The 18,322-nt window shown below is 39.2% G+C and overlaps 2 protein-coding genes and 1 pseudogene across 3 annotated transcripts in view; all 3 read left to right on the top strand.

The window, feature by feature from the left end:
• The first annotated feature begins 2,180 nt into the window (after window positions 1-2,180).
• Window positions 2,181-3,203, top strand: LOC146976100 (olfactory receptor 52N2-like). The gene has a single exon (XM_085796682.1). It carries the CDS (start codon window positions 2,256-2,258, stop codon window positions 3,201-3,203), a length of 948 nt encoding a protein of 315 aa, XP_085652808.1. The 5' UTR covers window positions 2,181-2,255.
• A 3,249-nt stretch (window positions 3,204-6,452) lies between these two features.
• The window catches only part of LOC146976101 (olfactory receptor 52E4-like), a 19,465-nt pseudogene continuing 7,595 nt past the window's right edge, over window positions 6,453-18,322 (top strand). The window contains exon 1 of the transcript XR_015037509.1: window positions 6,453-6,514. The product of XR_015037509.1 is annotated as an olfactory receptor 52E4-like (transcript). The remainder of the gene's footprint in view (window positions 6,515-18,322) is intronic.
• On the top strand, window positions 6,527-7,489 carry LOC146976102 (olfactory receptor 52K1-like). The gene has a single exon (XM_085794469.1). The coding sequence runs from the start codon at window positions 6,567-6,569 to the stop codon at window positions 7,482-7,484; it is 918 nt and encodes a 305-aa protein (XP_085650595.1). The 5' UTR covers window positions 6,527-6,566; the 3' UTR covers window positions 7,485-7,489.

Here is an 18,322-nt window from a genome sequence, read left to right on the forward strand (position 1 = left end):
GCATAAACGCATGGCCCAACACAGGAGAGCAAACTCCTCAGGACTGGACTCTGCTGTCCATTTACATCTCAAGGAGAAAGCCCACTCCTTTGAGGACAGCAATGTCCAAATCCTAGACAGAGAGGACAGATGGTTTGAAAGAGGAGTCAAAGAAGCTATTTTTGTAAAAGTAGAGAAACCATCCCTCAACAGGGGAGGTGGCCTCAGACACCACCTATCTCCAATTTACAATGCTGCCCTTTCATCCCTTCCCAGGAGATTCAACAATCTAGCCTCAAAGAACAACCACTGTTCACAAGTGGCAAGTGGCTCCAACGACTGTCGTTATAACACAATAGGGCACTAACGAAGTCGAAACCAACCTTCCATCAAAGGCAGTCATTTAAACGACTGTCGTTGGCACTTGGAGCACAAATGGGAACCAGTGACATCATCACCCTTGTGAACGCCCACACAAGAGGTTAAATAGTGAGTCTCCACACCAGATAGTTGGACCAGTCCCAGCCTGGTCAGATGCGTACATGAACTGATGAAGCCTCTTGGATGAGAGGTGAAACGTCTTCCTAGACAAATAACTAAGTCCAGTTGCTTTCGATTTAACCTCCTTTAAAAAAAAAAAAAAAAAAAACATGGTATTGATGTATTCCTTTTCTTTTGCCAGATATCTTCTGCCAGAGAAGTCAGCAGAAATCTAAATGTTTGGTCAGCACATTTAGTCAGCGCAGTTGTTGTCAAATGATGTCAGCTTTACTGTAGTTATGCAGCAGTGTGTATACATTTATCTTTTTTTTTTTGTAATCACTTAATCCTCTTGGCTGAGACTAATCAAAACTCAACCTGTCTTCCTGTTAAAGTGGCATGAGAGGGGTGCTCCACAATGACGACTGGACAACTGGATACATAGTAAAATTATTAACAGCTTGCAAAAATAATTCAGGAAAACGTTATGACAAAGCTGAGAGAAGGTTTGAGCAGCACCATGGGGATTGATCCAAAACAGGACTGTCACAAAGCTTTTCTTTTTCTTAAGTCTACATTGGGCATGTTAATGTTGCAGGAGATGTAGATACACAATCAGGGTTAAAAGAAAAAGAAAAAAAAGTACAGCCTGAAAATTGCCTTGTATTTTAAGTACTTGAAAGAATCTAACAACAGAATAAGAAAAATCATATTATTAGCTATATAGAAGCACATATTCAGTGTGATATGTGGAAAATTGCAAATTTGCCATTCACATAAAAGAAGAAGACACTGAATAATATTTGTGTAATTGTCATCTGATTTCAATGTTTTGTTTCCCCCTGAACTGTCAGACAACGGTCTCTTTCTGGACACATCAACCACACGGCAGAGAAAAGAGACTTGTGCAGATTACAAAAAAAAAAAAAAAAGATTTTGACAAATTTAATTGGAGATAAATTAAATTTGTTATCTAACTGTTGTTGTTTGGCTGTGATCACACGGTGGTAGCTGACTGGAGTGATTATGATGATGATTTATTAAGTATCAGATATTTTCTGCGTTGTTTCTGTGCTCAACTAACACAAATAACAGCATGATCAATTATTTATAGAGGTGTCGACAAATTCAGCACTTATCATATTCTATGAATTCATTCAACTGAGCAGCATTTTAATGTTTAACTACTTTATTCACTGTTGGGTTAGTTGATGTTTAAAATATATTTTATAAGATAATTATATGTTTGTGTGTGCAATGTTAGACTGCAAGTAACTATTGACCAGCTCACATCAAATTCGGCTACTCTGATTGTAGGTATGAGCACTGCAACACTATACATTACTGGACTAAATGTACCTAAATTTGTTTCATGGTCTCTGTAAAATGCACTGCACATTATTTCAATGTGTTGCTAAACCCAGGTGTCACAGAGGTATCAGTGCTGGTGTTGGCAGTAGTTCTGAGACCTGTGAGGAGAGATGCAGAGCTCTGCAGCTGTGTGTATGAAGAGCATCTGAGAGTTACACTTTACAGTGATTACTGCTCAAGTGAACTCACAGAACAATGTAATGTGAATGTGTGCTTGAAGAAGTGCAATTACAGCCATTAACAATAGATAAAGATAAATGTCATGTGTCATTGTTTTTTTTAAATTGGTGTGTGCTAAGGGAAAGCAAGTAAAAAAGACATATTTTGCAGTTGTGAATAAATGAGACTTCACAGTTGAATGTGTCTCTGTTCTCAGGTTGACTGAACTAAAACCCTGGATGAGGAGGTTCTAGGAGGAGAGGAGGATGGACAACGTCTCCTCACACAAACACTTCATCCTTGATGGTTTCAGTGAACTGGGAGCTCTGAGGCCCGTCCTCTTCATCCCATTTTTCATCATGCTTGTCGTGTCACTGTTGGCCAACTCCCTGCTGCTTTATGTCATCATCTCACAGAGAAGCCTCCACTCCCCGATGTACTTCCTCATGGCCGGCATGGCGTTTATGGACCTGTGCCTCCCACTGTTCTTTGTCCCCAACATGTTGCTGAGTTTCCTGTTTGACTGGAGGGGAATCTCTCTGATTGGCTGTCTGGTGCAGATGCAGTTAATTCACTTCATAGGAACATTTCATTCTACAATTCTAGTGTGGATGGCGTTGGACCGCTACTTTGCCATCTGCACGCCACTCTACTACCATGAGCAGATGGCACCACAGAAGTTTCTCAGGTTTATGATTGTACCTGTGCTCAGGAATGTCGTCTTAATCACAGCTTTTGTGGTTCTTGCAGGATCATTGTCATACTGTGCCACTAATGTGATAAATCACTGTTTCTGTGAGCACATGGCCTTGGTGGAGCTGGCCTGTGGAAACACCAAAATCAACAGTTTAGTGGGGTTGATTGGTGTGTTCCTCATCCCTGTAGCTGACTTCATCGTCATCACTGCCTCTTATGTTGTGATATTCATGTCTGTGCTGAAGTCTGGCAGGGCAGGTGTTAAAGCTCTTGATACGTGCATCACCCACATTGTGGTGATGAGCATCAGCCTGATTGTGGCACTTATAGCTCTTCTGTCATATCGGTTTGGAGGTGGTCTCCCCGCTTCCAGTCGGATTTTCTTCAGCACCATGTACCTGCTGATCCCAAGCTGCTTCAATCCGATCATCTACGGCTTCAGAACCACAGAGATACGAAAGCACATCCTGAAGACACTGACATGCTATTGCTTTATCCTCACTGAGCCCCACTTTTAAAGTTCTGTTAAGCACATTTTAAACAAAAGCACAGCAGCTTTTCTATTCTCTATGAAAAGACTGTAAATAAAGATGGACGTGGCCTCTATGATGTCACCCACAGGTTTCTGAAGAGCAGTTGTGAAGCACAGAGCACCCAAGGGCCGATCATCAAATCCACATCTCCTAGAACCTTAGAAAAACAGAGAAACGTGTATTTCAAGTGTGTGAATTAAAACAACCTTTATTTCTGGCTGCGTGTTTATATGTGATTCTGCATCTCAACACTGCACTGACAACACACTTACATGCTGCAGACGTCGAGAGAAAGTCAGTGTATATGGGAAGTACCGGTAATTGTCAGTTTTAATGTAAAAATTAAAAATGTTCACACTCACTCGGGCCTAATTTGTCCCTCTTTTCTAACTGATTAGAAATTTTGAATTCACCTTACCCTCCCTTCTTTGATTTGTAACCCTGGTGCTCTGTTGGATTTCCATCCTAACTTTGTCTCTGCAGCCAATGACAGCAGCAGACAGAAGGTATTAAATGGCTGACTCAGCAGCTAAGCAAGTATAGGTGGGTGGAGGAAAGTCAGAAGCTGAGCTTATCACTCTGCAAGCTGGACCTGTTCAGGTATGAACACCAACAACAAATCGGACTCTGAACAAGTCTTCTACATAGCTGACCTACTAGCAGATTTATGTCAGAGATCTGAAATCTCCTTTTTTTTTCAAATTAATATGATGGAGGCAGGTTCATCTACCTTCTGTTTTTTTCCAGACATTTTCTTGATTTGTGATCATATTGATTCTTGAGCAATCCTGGTTGAATCTTTTAGTTCACATCTCATGTATTTTGCTTATGTGTGAATCCAAAAAAACATGAGGAGAGATGAACCTCCTCTGACCATAGCAAAACCATCAGCACACACAGCAAAGTTTCATTCAGCCAACAGGCAAATGTACTGTTTGTTCTTGCAGTTTTATTGAATAGGTTTTTCAACCCCCATTTTAGAGGTTTACTACGTAAAATAGAAACTTCACATAGTGCATAATATACAAACATTATTAAGTATAAAGTGGAATATGTTAAAAAAAAAAAAAACATACACACACAGAACCAACAGCATGATTAATCATTTATATGTTTGGGGGGTGTCCAGAATTCAGCACTTATCATAATCTATGAATTCATTGACCTGAGCAGCATTTTAATGTTAACTACTGTATCCACTGTTGGGTTAGTTGATGTTTAAATTACATTTCATAAGGTAATTATATGTTTGTGTGTGCAATGTCAGACTGTAAGTAACTACTGACCAGCTCACATCAAATTCGGCTATTAGAGCACTGCAACACTATACATTACTGATTACAGATTACAGATACTGCACAGATATCCACATATTTTATTTCAATGTGTTGCTAAACGCAGGTGTCAGAGGTATCAGTGCTGGTGTTGCAGTAGTCACTGAGACCTGCGAGGAGAGATGCAGAGCTCTGCAGCTGTGTGTGTGAAGAGCAACTGAGAGTTACACTTTACAGTGATTAATGCACAAGTGAACTCAGAACAATGTAATGTGAATGTGTGCTTGAAAAAGTGAAATTACAGCTACTGTAATTAGGTATAAGCACTGCAACACTACATTGCAATGCAATACATTACTGGACTAAATGTACTTTGTAGCAACCCAAAATGTAAAAATGGCCAATAATGTAATCATTTTGGCCATTTTAAATGTAATAAAACTTTTGAGCCAATAATGTAATAACTTTTTGCCAATGATGTAATAAGTTATTACATTATTGTCTGGTTATTACATTATTGGCCTAGTATTAAAAAACTGTCAAATGTAATAACTAGTGCCGATAATGTAATAATAGATAAATATGACTGCAGTTCTTGGAAAATAGGCTTTTTTGTAGTTTTTGTGCAGTTTGCTAATGAAAAATTGGTATAGTGGATGACAGCCGTCATATTTATTCATCCAATATAAGACTATCTTGCAGCTCTCTCTCTCTCTCCCCTTCATTAGGTTTTTTTTTTGTTTAACTGTGTGCTCTTTCTCCTCTTTAGCCAAATAGATATTCTTGTATAACAAGACAATTTCTCATGTGCACCATCAGGGACAGACTGGCCATAGAGCAATATAGGGCGTAGCTAATGATGCGGCCACAGCGAGGGTCCCATCGGGGTCACCGCCCCGGTGTCCCAGCTCTTGTCTCTGCACACCGCGACACAAACACGTCCCCTAACCTGCAATCTTTCGTTTATGACAGATTAAACTACACAGATATGCATGTTGTAACATTGTGTATCATTATGTACCGCACTATTGATTGAGATTTCTCGCTGGCTTCATTGTACTGTAAACAAATGCACATGGCCAAGAGGAAGAGAGCGGAAAAGCGACCAGACTTAGTTCCTCTTAAAATTAAAATTTAAAGGGGCATCATTTAGCTCAATTGGTAGAGCAGGCGCCCCATATACATACACATACACACACACACACACATAAAATAATTAAAAATGTTAAAAATATATATAAATGTTAAAAATGTTTTCCAGGAAAAAATATGGTGACTTCATTTGACACCTCAACATTCTCAAAGAGACACTGATTTCATGGCATATACATGGTACATATGAGAAACTATGTTTAAACAAGAACACCTATTTGGCTAAAGAGGAGATCACAGAGCACACAGTTAAACAAAAACAAAAAACCTAATGAAGAAGAGAGAGAGAGCTGCAAGATAGTAGCTACATATCTTGGATGAATAAATATGACAACTATGTCATCCACTATATCAGCAAACTGCACAAAAAAAGCCAATTATTTACAAGAACTGCAGTCATATTTCTGTTTTATTACATTATCACCACCAGTTATTACATTTTTAAAGGGTTTTTTAATACTTGTCAAATAATGTAATAACCAGCCAATAATGTAATAACTTATTACATTATTGGCAAAAAGTTATTATGTTATTGGCTCAAAAGTTTTATTACATTGTTGGTCGTTATAACATTTTGGGTTAGTTCCATGATCTCTGTAGTACATATATTCACAGATGTTATTTAAATGTGTTGCTAAACCCAGGTGTCACAGAGGTATCAGTGCTGGTGAACTCACAGAACAATGTAATGTGAATGTGTGCTTGAAGGTATGAGATTTCAGATTGTGCCATTAACAATCAAAGATAAATGTTGTGTGTCTCACAATTTCTTTAATGGGTGTGTGCAAAGGGAAAGCAGGCAAAAAAGAAGACATATTTTGTAGTTGTGAATAAATGAGACTTGACAGTTGAATGTGTCTCTGTTCTCAGGTTGACTGAACTAAAACCCTGGATGAGGAGGTTGTAGGAGGAGAGGAAGAGGATGGACAACGTCTCCTCACATAGACACTTCACCCTCGATGGCTTCAGTGAACTGGGAGATCTGAGGCCCGTCCTCTTCATCCCGTTCTCTATTGTGTTCATTGTGTCACTGTCGGCCAACTCCCTGTTGCTTTATGTCATCATCTCACAGAGAAGCCTCCATTCCCCGATGTACATCCTCATTGCCGGCATGGCGTGCGTGGATCTGAGCCTCCCACTGTTCTTCATCCCCAACATGCTGCTGAGCTTCCTGTTTGACTGGAGGGGAATCTCTCTGATTGGCTGCCTGGTGCAGATTTACTTTGTTCATTTGTTGGGATCTTTTCAGTCCACCTTACTGCTGTGGATGGCGTTGGACCGCTACTTCGCCATCTGCACGCCACTCTACTACCATGAACATATGGCATTGCCCAGATTTCTTCGATTTGTGATCCCTCTTGTCATCAGAAATGTGTTAATGAACACACTTGTAGTAACACTGGCAGGAAGGTTGCCATTCTGCAGTAGGAACATAATAAATCATTGTTTCTGTGAGCACATGGCCTTGGTAGAGCTGGCATGTGGAAGCACCACCATTAACAACCTGCTGGGGCTGATTGCCGTGTTCCTTATCCCTGTAGCTGACTTCATTCTCATCACTGCTTCCTATATAGTCATATTCAGCTCTGTGTTGAGTTCTGGTAAGTCAGGTGTCAAAGCTCTTCACACCTGTGTCACTCACATTGTGGTTATCACCATCAGCCTGACCATCATTCTTGTGGCTTTCCTGTCCTACCGAATCAGAAATGATCTCCCTGCAGCCGTTCGAGTTTTCTTCAGCACAATGTACCTCTTCTTCCCAAGCTGTTTCAACCCAATCATCTATGGCATCAGAACCACAGAGATACGACAACACCTATTGAAGACACTGACATGTTGATGTTTTGTCCAAACTGTAAAATCACTTACACTTCAGAGACTATTAATGAATACAGATTATTCAGCTCACAGATGTAACTGCCCTAGACCACGGTGACATGCTTAAATTGTGTAAAGACATGCTTCAACTAATGAATTCAGAAACAGCCAGGGTATCATCTGCACAGTTAGTGAGCAGTGACATTAGTAACCAGGTGGGGGCTGTTTAATACTTATAAACACAAACAATTACATTTGTTATCTCTGACTCAGGCTAGATGGACCTATCAACAGAACATTACAGGAAACATCGTTGTACTATTCTAAGAAATTCACAAAGATCTGAATCCCTTCCCAGACCCTCACATAATTCAGAGCAGCAGGCACCAGGCCAGGCTCCCATTTTTACCCCATTCATCAACAAACAGTTTTTCCTTATATCACTGAGCACAGATGAAGACATTGTAGGCCCCAGAGTGGATTTAAGGAATGATTTCAATTGCACTTGTGTAAGCACGGACAAAGTCAATGGCGAGTGTAAAGGGTTGAAAAGATGTTTAAAAAGACATTAAGATTCACAGCGAGTAAAGGATAAAAATCACAGTATATATACACAAGAATTTTATTGTCACTTGAACAATATTAGAGTTTATTATGGGTTAAAATCTTTTGATTGCAAAAAAACAAAGAAGTTAAATATGGTAAATATATATTTACCATACACACACACGACACGGCGGATGAAAATGGATGGATGGATGGAAATATATATTTGAATTGAAAAAAATCTATGTACTCTCCTAGTTACAGTATTAGATACTCAAACATGTCAGTAGAGGGCACCTTGCACCTGTGAGTGACCTAGAAACCCATAGAGGCAAACACTGCAGAATAAATCCCACTTGAGTTTAACCAAGTTTTCTGACTCTTTGTTCATACATTCAGGTGGGTTAATAATCCCCTAAAGTACATATCCCAAAACAAGGGACAAGTGTGTCCAGACTCTTTTGTGAAAATGTAGTGAGTTGCAGCTGAATAGTAATGTGTTGAAATTAAGATGTTTTGCTGTCGGCTGCAATGCTATAGGTTACTGGGTCTGTTGCTAACTGCTAACATAACATATACACTACAATAGTCTTGTTATGGTAACAGAACTGTTATGGTAAGAGACATAAAGGATTAATACATACACACTTTATGTTGAAATGCTTTCCTCTATGTTACATGTGTGTAACAGTGCAGTAGGAGAATAAGTGTTTAATTTAGTAGTTACTTACTGTAAAGGTGCATATTGTTGTTAATTTGTAATGTAACGAAGGAATTGAACTAATTGAAATGTTACAGTAACCAAATGAGAACATGTTTGAGTTTGCTGTTGTTATTGGAATATATGTAAGTACAACAAGGATGTTTATGGACATTTGCATTGTGATTTCAGGATGCTTCAGTTTTACAATGTATCTCACGCGTATGCTGTGGTCACAACTTTATAGAGAGGGTGAGCTATGTGATCTAGCCTACTTGATACTGTTACTTACCAGGAGCTATTGTTACTTACCTCTGACAATCACATTTCATTTTTTGACATTAAATAATTGCTTGTCTGTTATTTTTTAAGGCAGAAGCGGTCCTGAAATGTGTGTTTCTCTTCTATTATACCAACACGTTCTCACTCCCAGTGCGTCAACAGCCTGACGAACGGTCACTCTCCCTCATCGTCACATGCCTGACTCATTAGGTAGGCCTACCCGTTTTTCGTCAGGTTTTGACACGCTCGGCTTTCAGTTGATTCCAATGCAATCCCTTTCGCGGCGATATGTGACGCTCAGAGCAAGTGATCCAGCCGACCTGGCGTGCGGCACTGAAAGACGCTGTGAGCAGAGGATCACTTTTTTTTTTTTTTTTTTTTTTTTAACTTTTCCTTAAAGCTTTATTGAACCTGATGCTGCTGTGTCTGACGTAGCTTTCGGCAAGGACGTCCTTTAGGTTATTTATTTATTTATTTAGTGATCATGGTGTTTGGTGCAGAATAATCAATGAATAGGCTAAATAAATAAATTAGGTCGGAAGCTACGCCAGACCGGGGGGGGGGGGGGGTTGTGGATTCTACAGGTGAAGACCACTTCCGCGTTCAAAAAGCTGCTCTGTTTAATCAATATTCTGAAGAAAGATCTGATTATTAGCCACGCTGTAACCATCCAAGGAAGACTATGTAACAATATTATGTGCTTCTGCTGAGTCCAAAAGCCCTGTGTAATATCAACTTTATTTTAAGAAAACACGCTTTGTTTCCAATGTCATATCACGGAAAAGCACTACATTACCCATAATCCTCATATTTATCAGCGACGTGTCTGATTGGTTGAGCTTGCTGTTACCAGCAAATGAAAAAATAAAACAAATTGAGCTTATATTATTTTCTTAGTAACTAAAAGGTCTTAACATCTTTTTTGTTTTCAACACTGAATAAAAAAAACGGTGCTATATTGTTAAAATTCAACAATAAAGTGCATAAAAGTTGGCTTGACTCCTTTCTTTTTTTTCATAACTTTCACCAGCATCTTTCTGGTCCACATCACATCACATTATTGTAATTTTTAATTCAATGAGTAAAATTTTATTTTTTATCTGAAAAACATTATTATGAATTCAAGGGTCAGAGGTCACTGATTAGTGTTAAATTTAACCTTTTTGACCCTGTTTCCTTGAATAAATCACTAAGACTTTGATGCGGGAAGCTGAGATTTTGATTTGATTTTGTTCAGAGCACTAGGGACAAAGTTTCTGTAGAATTTCAGACCTGTCGGACCTCCAGAAGGGTCACAGCTGACCGTCCAGGCTCGTTTCTTGGCCTTCAAAACCTAGATTTAGAAGCCTTTTGTCTAATAACGTCCACATCCTTGGGGTTATAAGGCTGAAAGTTTAATGTATTTGTCCGGGGCCTAAGGCCATCCACCATGTGCAATTTCAAACCCGTGCGACGTTCACAAGTGTCAAAGGTCGCTGATCTGTGACCTTTTTGACCCCGTTTCCTTGAATAAAACACCAAGACTTTGATGCGGGAAGCTGAGATTTTAAAATGTGGTCCAGAATGTCTAGTAGATTGTGTGTGCAAAGATTCAGAGCTCTGTGACATTCAGAAGGGTCACAAATAGCCAAAAAGCAATGCTCCTTTCTCTGACCTCATATGAAAGGAGAAATGTTTCAACAGCAATTCTTTAATAGCTTCCAGATGCTTTGGCCTATCAGGCTGAATTTTTAGCTAAAGGAGCTGGTGTACGATCAGGAAGTAGGGGAGCTGTGCATAAAGCCAATTGGTAAGTGTCAAAGGTCACAGGGGTCAAACATCAAAGTGAATCCAGCCATTCCTGCTTTTTCTCAACAAAACATACACGCTTTAAAGGGATAGTTCAACATTTTGGCAAATTGGCCCATTGCCATAATCGCTATAGTCATAGCAGTAGGTTCATTACCTTTAATTGTAGGTGTAAGCTATTTTCAGTACGGCGGAGCGCAGCAGCTGGCTGCTCAGAGCTACGCTATGGAGGCTAACGGAATTTCTTGGTTTCCCTCATTAAACTCATCAAATTCAACATCCCAAAACTCCACAGCGCTTTTGTAGACAAGTTGTGACCTGCACAACCACCACGCTATGAGATAATGACGGAACGATACGAAACGGAGCCGTTTTCGAGGTAAATTCATACAAAACCGCTGATGCGCGTTGCGTTCAGGGACAGTTTTTCAGCAAGCAGTCTCCGTATTTACCCTGTATTTACCTCGAAAACGGCTCCGTTTCGTATCGTTCCGTCATTATCTCATAGCGTGGTGGTTGTGCAGGTCACAACTTGTCTACAAAAGCGCTGTGGAGTTTTGGGATGTTGAATTTGATGAGTTTAATGAGGGAAACCAAGAAATTCCCTTAGCCTCCATAGCGTAGCTCTGAGCAGCCAGCTGCTGCGCTCCGCCGTACTGAAAATAGCTTACACCTACAATTTAAGGTAATGAACCTACTGCTATGACTATAGCGATTATGGCAATGGGCCAATTTGCCAAAATGTTGAACTATCCCTTTAAGTTATCATCATGAAATATAAATATGTTGTATATCAGAGAGTCCTCTATCAGAATATTTTGGTCCCGTTGCTCTAGGGGCCCCGGGGGACCACTTGGCTTTCCCATGCTCCCACAGAGTTGGGTCTCGGGGTGATGGATAAGGGCCTCACCATGAGTCCACAGGCCAAGTTTCAAGTGATTTGGTCGGTTTCTATGGAAACGGCGGCCTCAAGGATACAGAGGAATGCGGCTGTTTGAAGCCCCGCCTCTCGAAAAGTAATGGCTCGATCAGGACCGAACACACATCTACGCGTTCGTCTTGGGCCCCCGAACCATGTATTAAAAAATTAGAACTGTACGACTTTTGGAAATGTGTTTTGAGTGACCGTTCGTCAGGCTGTTGACGCACTGGGAGTGAGAACGTGTTGATTATACACATTCTACATCTTGGAGGAAACGTCTTTCCACATACAGTAAAGGCTTCCTTCTCCTTTCAAATGGGGCAGAGCTCCGTGGGAAACAGTAGGAGAGACACAGCCTGAGGGGGAACTGGGATCTGACAACAGTGGCAGGAGAAGCAGCGCTGTTTAAGTGTAACAAAATGCGTGCCGCTACGGCATTGTGTTGGGTTGTGAGAGTGAATGACGCTAAGGGCCGTGTCCAGACACGTTTTTAGCACTGTGGGTGGTACGGAAGCACAGAGCTGTCACACCGATAGAAAAAAAAACGGCTCAGTATCAGGTAATTACGTGAAAGGTTTATTGTCATAACAATGTCTTTTCACGTTATAACGTGAAAGTATCACGTTATTTCAAGATATGAAAGTATCACGTTATAACGTGAAAGTATTACGTTATTATTCGTGATAAGATGTTTTCACGTTATAAAGTGAAATTATTAATATTTTTTCATGCGATTAAGTACCCTCCCCAATATGTGGTTAGTTTATCCAAATGACGCCTGTTTGGAAGTTTGCTCCGCCATTCGCGGAGCAGTGAAACTCTACCCGTGGAGCTGCATATTGGTGATCTAAACAGTCTAACATCTAAACATAATCACATCTAAACAGCGGCCGGGCTGCTGGGGTGGGCTGGCTAACCAGCGTCGTCATTCCAGTAGCCTAGCACCTATCAGCTAGGTGGAGCTGCTAGGCTACCACCGCACGAGCGGACCATCACAGAGGCAGCAGCCAAGCTACTGAGGTGTTATAACAATAAACCTTTCACATAATTACCTGATACTGAGCCATTTTTTTTCTCTCCGTGTGACAGCTCTGCGCTTCCGTAACTTTCCATTCAAACCCTATTGAGTTGGGCGCTCACAGTGCTCAATGCCTTCGGCGGAAAAACACCCTCGGAGCTTGCTTCTTTTTGTCGCGGCGCTCAGTGCGCTTCGAGTTGAAATCTGTTCAACTTTTAGAACAGCGCTGCGCTCGTCAATGTCACTTTTCACCGCACTAACCAATCAGAATCAAATGGGGCGGGACATACGTTACCGACAGCAACACAACCAGAGTCGTGGCTCGGTTTATATCATGACCCACACTCAGAGTGCGAAATACGGGGGTGTTTGGGGGGGTCGGACCCCCCCGATTGACCCCTTGAGACCCCCTGAAAGACTCAAAAGCAAAATCTGAGGGAGGTCTCAATCTTGTCAAAAAATAAATAATATAATATAATAATTTTATTGTGGTCAATTAAATGTGTTTAAGATCACCATGTCCAGTATTCATAATTCAAAACATATGGGTCAGTGACATATACACCAGAAAAAAGTGTTTTTTCAAAAATTTCAAATAACAAGCATGAAAATGGTTGACTTTTGTTCTACTAACTCTCATCTCTATAGAAACATATGTGGTTTTTAGATTTTCAGTTGGAATCAGAATTTATGTGACAATTTGTTTTATTAGCGCCTAAAATCGTCATATGGTGTGACATGAAAATAATTGTATATAAACTGAAAATGGATTATAGCTCTCTTAAGTTACTCACTTTATCAAAGTCATTTATCATAACTAAACTGTGATCCATTATACTTTGGTGGAAATTAATTAAATTTGTGTATTATTTTCTAAATCATTGCTCAATGTGAGACCTATGCTGTCGGTCTTTCAACATATTTTCTATTTATTGTGACAAACATTGCTATAAAATTATAAAAATATTTGTGACTCTTGCTGATACTATTTTCTATGTATTCCATGAACATTTTCACATTTTATCATTAATAAAGGTATGTCATTTTCACAATTTGGAATGTCACACCAAATGATATAGTGTCACACCATATGATCATGTCGCCATGTGTGAATGCAAACCATGTATTATCCAACTTATTATCATGTATTATTATTATTATTTTTATTTTTATTATTACTATAATATTAGTTGCACTGCCTACAGTGTTCTAGTCCTATGATATTTTAGCTATCATGTATTGCCAGGCTTCAAGAAATCTGCCTAAAGGCCTTTTGAATCAACATTGAAAGCACCCCTTAAAACCCTCCCTCAGACCTTCCTATTGGTCAGTGAATGGAAACAAGAAGTTGTTGTTTAGGCTACTTTTCTTTTCTTTTCTTTTCCTCAGCAACTCCTCTCTCATTGCAGGGTCAGAATTATGTCTCTCCCTGTATCTCTTTGTCCTCTCTGCACTTGTCATAATTACTGCCTCAAATTGACCAAAGAAAAAGGAATATGGTTTGAGGTGAAGACAAAACATTGTTTAGACTTAAACAGCATTCTAAGGTTTCTGTGAAGGGGTCTGCTGTGTCTGTCTGATAAACAAGAAATCTGTATCACCGAATAAAACTAAACTAAACTTAACACAATAAATTGTGGATAATTACAGCCTTTATGTGATGATGGACCCAAATAAATGTTTAAAAGGACAAAACATACATTTTACTTTGTTATTTATAGTTATAATAGCAGGAAATTACAATTCATATCATATGGTGTGACAATAAAATCATATGGCGTGACAGGCAGACATGTCACACCATTATGACCAAGTGTCACACCATATGATGTTTTCTGCACTTAGCACAACCTTGAGTCTTGTAGCTACACATTATCATACTAACAACATGCTAGATGTAACAAAGCAACATAGGTTTACATGAAAATATGACAAAATAATAAAATTTCTTTTGCATTTTTATGAAAAATGTGTCACACCAAAAGACATCTGGAAGTGGGACCTTTGTCAGAGTGCCAACAAGATCTGATTTATTGTAAAAATAAAAATGATGGCACAACTCAGGTTGTACAGTACTGGCAATACATTGCCAGTACTGTACAGTCTTCTTGAAGAGGGTCCTCTCCTTCCCAAGGGTGTCAAAGCAATTGCCCGTTGAAATATCCCAAAACAGTGTCACACCATATGATTTTGATTTTTGTGACAAAATCTTTTTGATTAGAATTGACTCAAAACATCATGCTTGGATATTGAAAAGAGTAGGCTCACAAATAGACATCTGTATTATTTTTCTGTATTTTTTTGAGAATTTTTGCACCTATTTTTCTTAGTTTTATTCAGATTCTCACTTTGAGAAACAAGTGTCGGACAGTCACACCATATGACTTTTGTCATGTTTGGTTGAAAATTCTGAAAGAATGAGTGATGAACTGTTTAAATGTTGAGTATGTTCACATAAAGCATGATGTTCTGCACAATATTGATAAGGTGTTTGGCAAATATATTTTTTATTCATACATGTTTGACACTGAAGACGGCAAAACTGCCATGTCACGTCATCCACCCATTTACTCGTTTAACATTAAGCTGAACCATGTCGCCTGCGCATATGCAAATTAGCCATGTGCGCCAGCCCAGCGCGAGAGACGTCGGCAGGCTAGTTGAGAAGTCACAATAACAATGTGCTAGCAAGCGAACGCTAAATCAGAGTGTATCACTCGCACACTTTGGATTCACATCCAAAGGGTGGCACTCAGAGATGAAGAGATAGACGATGTTGGTGTCGCTACTGTGAGCCCACTCGCTATCAGAACAGAGGATCCCGTTCCTCTCCCACCCTCTGCCGAAGAAAGTGAAGTTGATGGCCTGTTATACGAATGTGATTTGTGGATTTGTTCAATGCTGTGTTTAAACGTATGGATGGTTAGATAAGGTTACATGATCGGTCATAGTGCAGGCTGAGGTTCTCGTGCACTGATTGCACGTCAGTCTCCGATCTCCAGATACAGTTGGTTGTTATTTGAATGCACGAGTTTGGTGTCAATTAGTCTTTCATTCATTTTAATTATTGTATTTTATTTATTGTCTATTCGTTTCTGTATTGCCCTGATCGTGCGCCAGTCTCCTATACCTGGCATTTATTCATTGTTCAAGTGCGCCAGTGTGGTGCCAATTATTGTCTTTTATTTATTTTAATTATCGGCTATTTATTGTCAATTACTTTCTGCATTGTAATGCACAACTTTACCTCTCCTTTTTAGGCTATAGGCTAATTTTCTTGGCTTATTGTAATGTTACTGTATAAAAAGAAAAAAAATAACGGTATTGCGCAACAATCGCGAGTTAGGGACAGTATTAGATATGGGGTTTAATAATCATGGGGAAAGTTTGCTTGAATTTCTGAAAGACTCTAAATGTTGTGTTTTAAATGGCAGACTGTCTCCTGCAAAGGACAATTTCACCTCTGTTTCAACAAAGGGGAAGGCAGTTGTGGACTATATTATAACAACTCATTACTGTTTTAATACATGTGTCGATTTTGAGGTGTTACCTTCTCACGAACTTGCTGAAAATGTGGGGCCTGACTGTATGGGTCTGTTGGGTGATAAATGTAGATTACCAGATCACTCTCTGCTTTATTTAAAATATTTCAGCTATGATTTTGACAAGTCTACCCCTCATTTGGAGGTGGCTCCATGTAAAAGACCCAGGAATTTTCCTTCAACATTTTTGTCCTCTGATCTGTGTTGTCTGGCTTTGAAACAGTTAATAGATGACCTTTTACTTTGTCAAAAAACCCAGGATAATATTGACAGATTATATGGACAATTTTGTGATTTGTTGTATGAAGAGATGGATAAATGTGTGAAAAACTCTTGCACGGGGAATACTGGTGAGAAGAAGAAAAATGTATGTAAGAAAAACAAGCCTTTTTGGAATGGTGAATTAGACAAGTTATGGAAAAATTTAAAAGTTGCCAAGAGGAGATTCCTTAAAAATAAAAGTCATTTGCAGAAAGAAGTTCTTAAAAGGGAATTTAAACATTGCCAGGAGCTTTTCGATAAAAAGCTACGATTTTATAAACGAAGATTTGATCGCGGCTTAGCTCTCAATTTAGAGCACTTGCAAATTAAAAATCCTCAGCTTTTCTGGAGAGAAATTAATAAACTGGGCCCTAGGAAAGATTTAAAAATTCCAATGGAAATTTTGCTGGAAAATGGTGATCTTGAACATAAAGCTGAACAAGTGGGAGAAGGATTTTACTGTTCTATTCTCTGGCAAAAATAACATGGGTGATTTTGATGATACTTTCTTGGAATTTATTTGTGGGGAAAAAAAGTCTGAGGAAAAGAAGTTTGAGCTGGCAAATTATAAGCCCAATCAGTTATTAAATTCTGATATTACATCTGAGGAGGTTCGTAAAGCTGTTGAGTGCGCTAAACTGAGAAAAGCTCCTGTCATTGAGTCTCTCTCCAACGAAGCACTGAAATCACCAAAACTGTTACAGTTCCTTACTCATCTTCTGCAAGTCTGTTTTAAATCAGGTATAGTTCCCTCTGAATGGTACAAATCACTCATCAAACCAATCCCAAAGTCAACTAAAAATGACCCTAGGGTCCCTCTTAACTATAGAGGAATTAGCCTTTTGAGTACAGTTTACAAATTATTTTCTAATATTCTAAACGCCAGGCTGTCTCAATATCTAGAGACTGAAAATATTTTAGTGGAGGAGCAGAATGGCTTTAGAAAACATAGATCCTGTCTAGATCATATCTACACTCTGAGTACTGTTATTAGAGCCAGAATTTCTGAAGGGAAGTCTACTTGTTTGTTTTATTGATTTCCAGAAAGCTTTCGATTGTGTTCATAGAGATTTGCTGGAATATAAACTTATTTCAGCAGGTGTAGATGGCTTATTTTACCAAGCTGTTAAAGTTTTATATAAAAATCCAGTTGCATGTGTGCAGTTGAATGATATGAGGACAGGATGGTTCTCTACTCCAGTGGGAGTCAAGCAGGGAGATGTTCTCTCTCCTACCCTCTTCTCCTTGTTTATAAATGATTTAGCCCAGCAAATTAAGAATGAAGACACAGGGGTGCAAATTGGGGATATGAAACTAAATTTACTTTTGTATGCAGATGATATTGTTATCCTGGCAGAGAGGGAGGAGGAATTGCAGTCCCTGTTAGATATTGTTAATAATTGGTGCTGGAAGTGGAGAATGTCAGTTAATCAAGGTAAAACTCAAGTTATACATTTCAGAAAACATGGAGTAAACAGAAGTTCTTTTAATTTTAATGTGGGAGTTAAGAAAATATGTTATACCAGTGTTTACAGATATCTTGGCTTCAACCTGGATGAATATTTTAAGTTTGAAGAAGGTATTAATACACTTACTGACACAGCAGGTAGAGCATTAGGCTCTATTATAAGTAAAATGAAGAAGTGTAAAAACCTAGGGTATGCTACCTTCTCAAAGCTCTATGAGGCCTGTGTTTCGCCGATTCTTCTAAATGCAGCAGGAATATGGGGAAGTAAGGAATCATCCAGGGTGAATGCTATTCAATGTCGAGCTATTCGTTGTTTTCTAGGTGTGCATAAAT

Source organism: Trachurus japonicus, chromosome 13 (assembly GCF_045865225.1).
Source record: "Trachurus japonicus isolate A0001 chromosome 13, Traja_1.0".
In the NCBI taxonomy this organism is placed as follows: Eukaryota; Metazoa; Chordata; class Actinopteri; order Carangiformes; family Carangidae; genus Trachurus; species Trachurus japonicus.